At 49.7% G+C, this 12406-nt stretch overlaps 2 protein-coding genes across 7 annotated transcripts in view; one reads left to right on the top strand and one right to left on the bottom strand.

The window, feature by feature from the left end:
• CSF1R (colony stimulating factor 1 receptor) overlaps window positions 1–1629 on the top strand; it is a 34271-nt gene extending 32642 nt beyond the window's left edge. Inside the window, exons 20-21 of the mRNA XM_001107711.5 lie at window positions 463–571; window positions 669–1629. Of these exons, the coding sequence (XP_001107711.5) occupies window positions 463–571; window positions 669–836 (277 nt within the window). The 3' untranslated portion in view covers window positions 837–1629. The remainder of the gene's footprint in view (window positions 1–462; window positions 572–668) is intronic.
• Window positions 1630–1777: 148 nt separating this feature from the next.
• HMGXB3 (HMG-box containing 3) overlaps window positions 1778–12406 on the bottom strand; it is a 52929-nt gene continuing 42300 nt past the window's right edge. For all 6 annotated transcript variants that reach the window (XM_077937335.1, XM_015141225.3, XM_015141226.3 and 3 more), the window contains 5 exons: window positions 9225–9444; window positions 7444–7577; window positions 6550–6666; window positions 4450–4659; window positions 1778–3189 (listed from right to left, as the gene is read on the bottom strand). In XM_077937335.1, coding sequence (XP_077793461.1) covers window positions 2722–3189; window positions 4450–4659; window positions 6550–6666; window positions 7444–7577; window positions 9225–9444 — 1149 coding nt within the window. In that variant the 3' untranslated portion in view covers window positions 1778–2721. The remainder of the gene's footprint in view (window positions 3190–4449; window positions 4660–6549; window positions 6667–7443; window positions 7578–9224; window positions 9445–12406) is intronic.

Here is a 12406-nt window from a genome sequence, read left to right as displayed (position 1 = left end):
TCAGCCTCCCAAGCAGCTGGGGCTACAGGTGTGCACCACTAAGCCCAGCTATTTAAAAAAAATTTTTAGTAGAGATGGGATCTCATTATGTTGTCCAGGCTGGTCTTGAACTCCTAGCCTCATGTAATCCTCCTGCATCAACCTCCCAAAGTGTTGGGATTATAGGCATGAGCCACTGTACCTGTCCCTAAACTCGGACTTTTAAGAGACTGTTATTACAGTGACCCTGAGGATACCAAAAGGGCCTCATCTGTCAAAATGAGGGTGATGAGAGTACCCTTCTGCAAGGGTTACTGTGAGGATTAAATGGTAAAGCATGCCAAGGACCTGGCACAGGTTTTATACTAAAATTACTTTTGACTGGGTTTGGGGACCTCTGCTGGGTAGGTCTCCCTAGGGGTGTGTGTTAACGACCCCGGACCCTAGAGAGCTGCACATGGGCATCCTCTGTCCTATCTCCAGATACAGCATCATGCAGGCCTGCTGGGCCTTGGAGCCCACCCACAGACCCACTTTCCAGCAGATCTGCTCCCTCCTTCAGGAGCAAGCCCAAGAGGACAGGAGAGAGCGGGTGAGTGGGGTGAGGCTTGGGGTGGGTGGCCGGTAAAGCAGGTTGGGCTGGGCCTGATGGATCTGGACTGACAGTCTCTGGTCTCTCCCACCCTCAGGACTATACCAATCTGCCAAGCAGCAGCAGAAGCGGTGGTAGCGGTAGCGGCAGCAGCAGCAGCAGCAGTGAGCCGGAGGAGGAGAGCTCTAGTGAGCACCTGGCCTGCTGCGAGCAAGGGGATATCGCCCAGCCCTTGCTGCAGCCCAACAACTATCAGTTCTGCTGAGGAGCCGACGACAGGGAGCACCACTCTCCCCTCCTGCAAGCTTCAACTTCTCCACGGACGGGGTGACGTGGGGAGAACACACAAACTCTGCCTTCGGTCATTTCACTCAACAGCTTGGCCCAGCGCTGAAACTTGGGAAGGTGAGGGATCCAGGGGAGGTCTGAGGATCCCACTCCCTGAGCGTGGGCCATCACTGCCAGTCAGGGGCTGGGGGCTGAGCCCTCACCCCCTCTCCCCTACCGTTCTCATGGTGTTGGCCTCGTGTTTGCTATGCCAACTGGTAGATGTTCCACATCTCCTTTCCTAATATTCTTCTCTTAATGGAAGTGGACTGACTTTATGCCTGTGAAGTCCCCAGGAGCTACACTGCTACTGAGAAAACCAGGCTCCTTGGGGCTAGACAGACTGGCAAAGAGTTGAGCTCTTCCTCTCCGAGAGGCGCAGCAAGAGCAGCAGATGCTCACAGACTACACTCAGCTCAGGCCCCTTGGAGCAGGATGGCTCCTCTAAGAATCTCACAGGACCTCTTAGTCTCTGCCCTACAAGCCTTCTTCACTCCACAGCCCTACCCCTCCTACCCCAGCACTGGTACTGCTGTGATGAGCCAAGTGGCAGCTAAAAGTTGGGGGTGTTCTGCCCAGTCCCCTGTCATTCTGGGCTAGAAGGCAGGGGACCTTGGCATGTGGCTGGCCACACCAAGCAGGAAGCACAAACTCCCCCAAGCTGACTCATCCTCACTAACAGTCACGCCGCGGGATGTCTCTGCCCACATTAAACTAACAGCATTAATGCAGTCAGCCTCTGGTTCTTTGTGCCATATGAGCGCCTGCAAATTCCCTGGAACTTCTTTCCCTCCCGCCTTCACATGCAGTGACGAGCTCATGTCTGTGGCGCTTGACCACACTGTGCACGGAATTGACTCCTGCTTCACCAAAACCAGATAATTTAATAAACTTTATTCTTGTTGGGGGAAGAGAGAAGGAGGGGGAAAAAAAGCCACCTACTCCACTCCTCTCAATAAATTAACACATGGCCAATTCCCAGGCCCTAAACAAACCCTGGGCACTTGAGCCAGTCCTGCTGTTTCCTTATGGCCCAGTCTGCTTCCCCTTCACAGAAGGGAGTTTTTCCTACTGCTGCCAGGTTATGTCATGGCCAGGGACCACATCCTGTCTGTGGAGAGGGTCCCAGGCCCAGAGAGGATGTTGGCTGCAGCAGCAGTGGCCAGGGAAAGGAGGAAGGGGATGCTCTTCCTCAAAGCTTGGGGGCGGAGAGGACAGTCCTGGAAGAGAGCTGTGGCTGACTGTTCCTCAGCTTCCCCCAAATGTGGGTACAGGAAGAGCAAGAGAGAAATGTATCCCTCCTTCAGGGAGAATCAAGAGCCCAAAGGGACCCCTAGTCAAAGGCAGGCCACCCCAGGCCCCTAGTCAAAGGCAACAGGCTAAGCAATTCATGAGACTGGGGGCGCTGAAACCAGGGCTCCTCAGGAGTGGGAGAGACCTGAGCAGCCTTCCCACCTAGTGCTGGGACTCATGCCTTAGCCCACCCAGGATCTCTACCCTGACCCACAGCAGGCCCCACGGAAGCCACCAGCTACCAGCCTTTCCCTCAGCCTCCCCTCCCTCCATTAAACATACCATGTCCCCCAAGTGTTCTCTCGGGGCCAGAAGAGATTTCCTGGCACCACTCCTGACCTGTGGAGGGTTGAGAACCGAGGACCCTGGGTCCCACCATGCTCAGGGAATGGAAGCTCTTTGGTCAGTCCCAGCAGTCAGAGGCCCTGCCCACAGGAGACCACTTCTGCAGGTCCCCTGGATACCTCTGCCTCAGGCAAGGGCCTTACTATGGCTTGAGAGATGGTATAGTCCCTGTACAACAGCCTGGCTTATTCTGCCACTGTGGCCACCTCCTCTTCTTCACCCTCCTCCTCTGTCTCTGTCTTGATCTGAGCAACCCCAAGGCGGTAGAGGGTGTCACGAATGACCACCTCACCAGGCTGGCAGCTCTGTACAATGTCATGGATCTGACGATTGACAATCTCGCGGCTGGTGAGGAAGTCCATGAGGCGGTTGTAGAGGTAATAGTGAGTGGCATTGTCGAAGGCAATGGGCCGCTGGCGGACACTGTTTGGTTTGCTGTCCACGATGGAGGCCAGGATGGTTGCGTAGGGTGCCAATTCAGGGCACAGCGCCAAGGAGTGGTGCCCAGTACTGGGGTCGCCAGGATTGGGCTGTGTGCCCGCATGGACGATGCGCCGTGTGGCAGTCTTGGTGACTGGGTGCTGGATAGAGTGCTCAGTTTCTGTCATGTCCACAGTATAATGCTGGTCCAAGAGCTCTGGGCAGGACACACTCTAGAAATGAGAATGCCTTTTGACAAGAAGGAATGACTAAGGGGGAACCCATCTGGTGAGAACAAGCACTATAGGCTCAGCCAGCCCTGTCTGAATCCTAACATCACCATGTACTGTGCCTCCTAGGCCAACCCCCGCCCCCCAGTGCCTCCATTTCCTCACGTGAGAACAGGGACAGTAACAGTGGCCACCTTCCAGAGCAGATGTTGGATTACTTGGGCTGTTATTGCCCCCGGTCCATTCAGGCCAGGGGCTGCAGGGGAGCAGAAAGATAAGGCTCTGACTAAGGTTAAAACACTTTGCTGGGGTCCCCGGCATGCTCATGGAGCCAGTGAGCCCCAGGGAGTAATGACAACAATGACTCCTCCAAGGCAAAGCCAGAGGCCTTCACTTCCCATAATGCATCCTGGCTGGGGCACTCAACCCTTGTTATTCTTCCGGAACTTCTTCCTAATTATCAGTTCTGACATCTATTTCAGCAGAGGACAAAGGTTGGCTTTGGAGGGTACATGACTGGTGAAAAATACTGTCTGGTACAATATACCAAGACACAGAAACAAGAGCTCTGCCACTAATCTGCTGTGTGAGCTGGAAAAGTCCATTTCCCCCTCTGGGCCTTAGTTTCCCCTTTTAATGAAAGGGTTGGTAAAATGAGTGTTTTCTAACCAGAGTATCTTCAGATCACAACAGATATACTGCATGCCATGCAGTATATCCCATGGTCAACTAAATGTAGACATGGTGAATTAACCGTAATCCAGGGCTGGCTGGGGCCTTTAATATGTCAGTGTGCACAATGACTGCCAAAGGTGGCAACTTCCTAGGCTTCTCTGGAAGGCAACCTCTTTTAACACAAGGTACCTATGGGATACCCTGGGCACACCTAAGTGACATACTGTGGCCTCAAACAGAGGGCTTGGTCAGTAAAAACTTATGGAGTAGGCTGGGCGTGGTGGCTCATGCCTGTAATCCCAGCACTTTGGGAGCCTGAGGCAGGTGGACTGCTTGAGCCTAGGAGTTTGAGAACAACCTGGGCAAAATGGCAAAACCCCGTCTCTACCAAAACACAAAAATTAGCCGGGTGTGGTAGCGCATGCCTGTAATCCCAGTTACTCGGGAGGCTGAGGCAGGAGAACTGCTTGAACCTGGGAGGCAGAGGTTGCACTGAGCCAAGATCATGCCACTGCACTCCAGCCTGCGTGACAGAGCAAGACATGGTAGGCCTGAGGAGACATGGCAGTTCCTCAGGAGGTGACTCACCACAGGTGGCTCCGTGGGACTGGAGAAACAGCCCTGGTTCCTCCCCCACATCTGGTTGGTCAGCTCTGGGTAGCAGAGGTCAGCACACAGGGCCACTGACGTGGCCATATCTACCACATAGACAGGCGGCCAGTGGCGGGAAGAGGCAAGCAGGTCCACATGGTCACGGGCACTCTCACCCCGCACAAGATACTTGGAGCCGCAGACCACCTGAGAGACGAAGGGCAAGGGCGCAGGGTTAATTAGGAAGCCAGACTGCAGACAGTGTACAGTTCTCACTCGCTTCCCAGGAAGATGAGCAATCAGCTTCATGGCTGAAGCCATGGCCATCCTGCCAGAGCCCATGGCATTCTGCTCCCTTCCTACTTCTGTCCTTAAATGAAGGCACCAGCTCATCTTTGCCCTTCAGAGAGACAGCTGGGAGCATCCTCAACTTAGGCTGAAAGGCACCTCAGAACATCTTTCAAAACCCCACTCTCTACACACCATCTACCAGTTCACCATGCTAGCTACACAGCAACAGCAACAGCAGCAGCAGCAGCAGCAGCTAGGAGCTGGTTAAGAATGGAGATGCCTGGGCCCCAGGTCAAGCCTAAGAAACTAAGGTCTCTGGAGTAGGGTCTAAGCATCTGTACTTTGAGCAAGCTCCCCACCAGACCCCAGTGGGCTTGTTGCCCAGATGGGAACTCACAATGTAGTCTAGTAAACACCTCCACTGACAGGGCTCCTCAAGCACCATTCCACAGCTCTGGGAAAACCCACTTGGCTGTCACCTTCAGGTGATGCCACTCCCATCACAGTCCCCAAGATCTACAGCTCTCCCTGTGCTGTCAGCTGCTTCTCACGAGATGAACCCCCGTCGCATGAACACAATCCCCTGAGCAGGCTCTGATCTGCCCAGGGTAGAAGCATTAAGCATCTCCTTCAGACACAGCTTCTGTTAAAGTAGTTGGGAACTGGATTCTTTTTATAGCTAGGTCCCCCTGTTGACTCACGTGCTTCAGTGAACTGAAGGCTCTGCTAAGCCACCTCTCTCCCGTTTAGTACCTGTTAAGTGGGGTTTCCATCCCAGTATCTACCTGGGCCCACTCTGTCATCTAGTATATAACCTGTCCTGGAGCTAATTAACCCAGTGACCTTCTCCACACCCTTCCACAGGTTTCCCATTCAAAACCGTCCAAAAGGTCCCTCATCACTCAGAATAAAATACCCACTGTTACTCTGGCCTAGAGAGCTCTATGTGATCTGGCCCCTGGGGAGCCCTCCAACATCCCCTCCTCTCAGCTCACTCTGTCTCCCTACTCACGGCTTTGGTGGTCCCTTGGCTGCAACACTCCTTCCCTGGCTTGTCACTGGGCTCCTCCCTATCCTGCAGGTCTCGGTCTTCTCTGCCACCTCAGACAGCAGGTTCCTCCCTGTTACTTATTTTTTTTTTTTTTTTTTTTTTGAGACGGAGTCTCGCTCTGTTGCCCAGGCTGGAGTGCAGTGGCCGGATCTCAGCTCACTGCAAGCTCCGCTTCCCGGGTTTACGCCATTCTCCTGCCTCAGCCTCCCGAGTAGCTGGGACTACAGGCGCCCGCCACCTCGCCCGGCTAGTTTTTTGTATTTTTTAGTAGAGACGGGGTTTCACCGTGTTAGCCAGGATGGTCTCGATCTCCTGACCTCGTGATCCGCCCGTCTCGGCCTCCCAAAGTGCTGGGATTACAGGCTTGAGCCACCGCGCCCAGCCTCCTCCGTTACTTTCTATCTTAGGCCCTTATCTAATTTCTTCAGAGCCAGTGCCACAAGCTGTGGTGACTGTATTTCCCCACTAAAATATATGGTCAGCTAGGGAGGAATGACATCTTTGTCATTATTTATACAAGTTCGACTTATACCCTCAACAGCTGATGCCCAGGATGTGGTAGAGTGCTTAAAAAATACTGACAAAAGACCCAGCCTCCCTCCCTAGCCCACGGGGTAGTACCTGACCCATGGGCAGCTATGCCAGAGGTTGCCCAGTGACTTAAGTCTTGCCCCACAAAACTGAGCTGGATCAGTCTCTGTGGGAAGTTCAACATTAGCAAATTCACTCCAAGCTCCCTCTAGTTATTTTCTTACCTGATGGGGGCACACCTTGTAGATTTTACCACCTGTGAAGTGAGGTGGGGGCTGCATAGCTCTAGCTCCATTCTGTACAGATTCATAGAGGGCCAACAAGGAGAAGCAGAGCTGGTCCTGGAGTAGAAAGACACGATTAAAAACATAAGAGTGAATGCTAAGGGACCACGCCTGGTGCTCAGCATCACATACTCACCCAACACCCAAAGCAAAAGAATAGAGTGGGCCTTGGAGCCTCATCAGCCCAACCTCCTCTAGGTACAGGTAAGCAATCTGAGGCCCTGAAAGGATTAGGTCACAGACAAAGCCAGTCGGATTCTGAGGCCTGAATCCTTTCACTTTTTACAGGGCAAAGAAACCATCAAAGGGGAGCTAACATTTGAATCTGATCTTGAAGGAAGCAGAACATTTTCAACAGCACAGAAATATGAAAGGGAAAGTAAGTAACGTATGAATCAAACACATAGACACACACACACTCTTTGTAATAATAGGCATTTTCTAAGAGCTTGCATAGGTAATAACCAGACACTGTAAAGTGCATTCCTTACAACAGTCTCACGAGGTTAGTATTTTGGTTATTTCCATTTTACAAACAAGGAAAATGAAGCTCAAAATATAAAGCAGCTTATCCAAGATCACACGCAGTAAGGAGAGCCAGGATTCCTGACCCCAGAACCTAGGCTCACAACCTTCAACAGGAGGAACTGCTAGAGGCCAGGCCCCACATACATGTCACCATCTAGCTGCTGACCACCTCCTAGGCATCCCTGACTGCCAGCAGCTTGGGTCCAAGGCGGATGCCATCACAGGTATTCATATCCCTGCCCTGAAAAGTGGACCAATCAGCCTATCCTAGAAGCCCCGATAGCCACCACTGCCCTTGACACTCACCTTGGAGTCTTCTGCTCCAAAGGGGATTCCACACTGCCTTAGCAGATGTTGCAGCTTCTCTTCACTGTAGGAGCCAATCTCATCAAGCTTGCAGGTGCCCTCCTGGAGCAGCCTCACCAAGGCACTGCCGCTACCTGCAAGACACAACAGTGCTGGTGGGAGGGTGCTGCTGCCAGCCACCAGAGGCCATGGCTAGGCCCACAAAACAGCAAACAGTGGAAGCCAGCTCTGCACCAAGCTCTCCCCTGGTGCTGGCAGAGGTGGGACTCAAGTCAGGTCCATGCTTTCTGCAGATACCTGAAATCTCTCAGAACTGGCTTTCTGCCCTGGAACATCTGAGTGAGATACCCTGCAGACAGCTACTGAAAAAAACCCTAAAATAAGTCAGCTTTTAATCCAGTCTTCTAAGGTTTTTCAGAACCAAGACCTCAGATGCTTACCATGACTGCAGCAATAAGAGAGCAGTAGCTCTCGTTTTAAAAGTGTTCTCTACACAACGTTCCTGAACCTGGCTAGCGCAAGAGAACTATGTGGGGGCCTTAAAAAAATAATCCCTGGGGGCCGGGTGCAGTGGCTCTCACCTGTAATCCTAGCACTTTGGGAGGCCAAGGCAGGTGGATTACCTGAGGTCAGGAGTTCGAAACCAGACTGACCAATATGGTGAAACCTCGTCTCTTCTAAAAATACAAAAAATTAGCCAGGTGTGGTGGTGTGCGCCTATAGTCTCAGGAACTTGGGAGGCTGAGACAGGAGAAATGCTTGAACCCAGAAGGCGGAGTTGCAGTGAGCCCAGATCGCACCACTGCACTCCAGCCTGGGTGACAAAGCAGGACTCTGTCTCAAAAAAAACAAAAAAACAAAACAAAAAAAAAGATGCCTGGGCCCTTAAAGTATTAATAGGAATATGAGGTTGGACCTCAGTATCTAATATTAGGAGGCACTGTTTGAGAACCTGCACATCACAATATATTAAGTACTTATGGTATCAATTCAGTGGGTCATTTCCAAAAATTCAAAAATGAAATAAGACAGAAAATAAAGTGTATCGCACTTGGTAAGGAAAAATACTGTTTTGGGAATGTTGTTTCAATTATACACATGTGCATATGTACGAATATCATTCTGCGTCATGATACAAAATGTATTTCTTACTATGAGTTACAGTTAAATAAGAAGGCTATTGCTCTAACTGTATTAGCTCACTTTATCTTCAGTGATCTAGGAAGTGGATAACTATTATCACACCCTCTTTGTAAATGAACCAATAGTGGCTTAGGGCAATGATGGGACCTGACAGAGGGTCGCACAGCTACTAAGTGGCATAGCTGGGAATCCAACTCAAGCTCTTAGAAACTTATCCTCTTATCCGCTAGTCCAGGGTTTCTCAATGTATAATCCACAAAACTAGCTGCAAAACCATCTGGGAGGCCTATTTTGAAGGCAGATTCCTTGGCCTGCCCCTACACTTTCTCAATGAAAATTTTTGGGGATGGAGCCTTATCAGCATTTTTTACAGGAGTTCCCCTACTCAGTGTGTGTATCCCAGAAGAATGACAATGAGCCGTGCTCCCCTGCTATTTAATATGGTGGACCGCTCTTCGACTCTGCACCAGAACTTAAACTCTAGGGGATTTTGACACGGGCTGTTATTATCTTTCTGAAAGGAGTCCTCCAGTGGGGCCTGGCCCTCTCGCTACCACTGTGCTATCTTGCCAAGGACAACGTCCCAGACTCTTGATTGAGCCCTTTTTTGACCCCAGTCAGCCACCAGGTGGCCTTACCAGGTACTGGCTGCACATCCAGGTTTTTGTCTTTCTCAGTGTTGACGACCACAGCTCCTCTCATGAGTGGTGGGAAGAAGGGGGCAATAACGGAGGCATCAAATTTGGTGATAGGGATGCTGGCAGGAAATGCCACCTGCTCAATCACCTCTGTCTCCATCGTGGCCCAAAAGTCCTCCACATTTACCTCATTAGAGCCCAGGAATTCAGGCCAGGTGAACTAGAAGGTCAGGATAAAGAAGGTCAAACTGTGGGAGTCACAGAACATCAACAACACAACAGTCTACCCTGTCATTATAAACACGGGGAAACTAAGGCTTGGTGAAGAAGTCAGACAGCCAGGCCCTGCCAGGGAACCTTGAGTTTCAAGCTCTGTACCCACTTTTGGTCACATTTCTTTCTCCTACACCACAGTACTCTCCCAGGCATGAATAGTCCCTAAGTCTCTTCTGTTTCTATAGCTTTGTTCATGTCATTTCCCCCGTCTTACAAACAAAGGGGAGCTACCATTTGAGTGCCTGTTATGTGTCAGACACTTTGTAATGAACTACTAAAAAACAAGTCTGGGGATGGCTGAGGTGAGTATTCGAGCACTTGAAGCGACAGAACAATCATGTCAACACAGGTCTAGTTCCAAAGCCCAAACCCTTACTCCCGATACCAGGCTGGCAAGAACGAGCAGAATCCTATTGAGTAAAATTCCAGCCATTTTCCAAGGCCCTGTGGATCGCCGACCTCCTCCCACACATTGTCGGCACACAGCTATCTCTTCCACCCAATGCAGCATTTACTTATCTCTTATAGACATCTATTAATAGCGCTTGTGCTACGCAATTTCTCTTCTTGCAATGCCCTCTTATATGGTTCTCAAAACGTGACCCAGATCCTAATACCTCAATCAGAGTTGTATAGGTTACTTATTAGAAATGTAAAAACCTTGGCCACATCTTGAGCTGTATGAACTAAACTCCTAATTTTGCATTTAAAAAAGTTTCCTTAGAGGAATGGTTCTGAAAGGGTGGTCCCTGGACAAGCAGCAAGAATATCACCTGAAAACTTGCTAGAAATGCAAATTCTTGGCCCCACTCCAGATCTCCTGAGTCAGAAATCCTGTGGGTGGCACCCAGCAAGCCCTCCACTTTAAAAGGTTGTGAGAACCACTGCCCTGTGTAGTTCTTATACCCACTAAAGTCCAAGAACCGCTGCTCCCCATAAAGGCTCCTCTCCTCACCTTATTCCTTTGTTCGCCACCTCACAGGGTGCTTAGTGTATGCTCTGCGTAAACGGCACACCTGGGGGAATGAGGCCAGCTGAGTCTATCCTCTCCACAAGGAGCAAGGGAACAGGAAATGCCAACCCAGTACACCAACTAATCACAGGATCCTCCTTTATATAACCCCAAGAGAGGGGCTGACAAGTCTCTTCATGGATAACAGCATATTTAAGTTTTGTTCCATAACTTCCTGTTTTAGTTCATAGACTTCAGGATACCCTCTTCCCACATACAGCACACTCCTCTCCAGAACAAAGAAGTACCTCTATGAAAGAAGAACCTGGTACCATTGAAGGGAAGAGACAAGCAAACTGAGAGTGAAGGGAATGCTACTCCATTCTGGGACAGAGGAGCCTTGATATGGACAGGACAGGTGCCAGGCAGGACTAGCAGATGGCACCTTTGCAGGGAGGTGGGCCTCTGTCTATTCTTGGAAACCGTAAACTTGCTGTGGCCAGATATGATCAGAAAAACTAGAACTCGGAGTCCTAGGAGGTACTGGTGAGAATGGCAGTGCTTAGGGTGCAGACTCCACAGCCAGTGGCTGAGAAAGAAGAAGGTCAATCTCAGCCCCACTCCTCTCTGCTTGGTAAGCTTGGGCAAGGCCCCTGGGCTTCAGTGCCTATGTCTCTGAAAACCTCATGGGGTTGTAGGGAAAATGAAGTCATATAGTAAAGCACTTAGCACAGATTAAGAACTTGGCATAGTAATAAAATGCTCAATAAATCTTAGCTACATTATTATTATTACTACTAGGCAAGCACATTTGAGTCAATCTGGAAACAACCTCTAGATGAGACAACACACACAAAACGGTTTAGCTGCCTGGTTTTTTCACTGGGAAGAAAAAGACAGGACTATGCATTCAACCCTTAATATGTCTAGTGGTCCAGTCAAAGTACACCAAAGCTGTTCTCTACAGGTTCTGCACCTGCCTGATCAGTGAACACATGAGATGCAAGTCCAGTAAGCACCTGAAGGTCAGCTCATGTCCCAGGCTCTTGTTTACTATGGTAGAGTTCCGAGATGGAAACCTTACACTCCAATGCAACTACTGGCATACCCAAGGGGCAGTCCCTGCCTGTGAGTGTAGACCAGACCTCATGGCATGATCACAGGGAAAAGTAATCTAAGGGATTTTTTTTAAACCCTAAAGAAGGTTAAGGAAGATTTCCTACTATTCTGTTTGCTATGAGTTTTATCATAAATACGGGTGTAGAATCACACTAGAAAACCTTTTTTCCCCCCATACATTTAATGAAAATATCATATAGGGTTTCTCCTTTAATCAGTTAAGTAGTGAATTACATTAACATATTTTCTACTGTTGAAACAACCTTGCTTTCCTGTGATAAACTTTGTCTTGATGCATTATTTTATTCATTAGATCTGATTTGCTATTATTTTATTCAGACTTTCATTTATATTCATGAGTACACTCAGCCCCAGTTTCTTCTCTTACATCAAATGTCTGATTTTGTTTCCAAAGTTATACAACCTTATATGAGTTGGGGAAATATATCCACTTTTGTTATTTGCCTATGTTTGGAATAACATTTCTTGGATATTTGTTATAATTAATCTATGAAGCCATCTGAATTTGGTGTTATTATTGTGTGAAAATTTTTCAGTTCAGAACCTAAGTCGGCTCAGGTCACTCTTTTCCTCCAACCCCTTCAGTGGCTCTCCCATTTCACTCTGTGTAAGTCCTTAAAACAGCCCACGTTACCCTACATAGCGTCGGCCTCTTGCACCGTCTGGACCTCATATACCCCACCACTCCCTCCCTCCCTCCCACACTCTGAGCTACACCACCGGTCTCCTTGCTGGTCTTCAATCATGCCCAGCGAGCCCACCTCAGACCCTGTTCTTTCTGTTCCCTCTGCCTGGAATATTCCTCCACAAAGCC

This window comes from Macaca mulatta, chromosome 6 (genome assembly GCF_049350105.2).
Source record: "Macaca mulatta isolate MMU2019108-1 chromosome 6, T2T-MMU8v2.0, whole genome shotgun sequence".
NCBI lineage: Eukaryota > Metazoa > Chordata > Mammalia > Primates > Cercopithecidae > Macaca > Macaca mulatta.
This window is presented reverse-complemented; position numbering and strand designations above follow the sequence as displayed.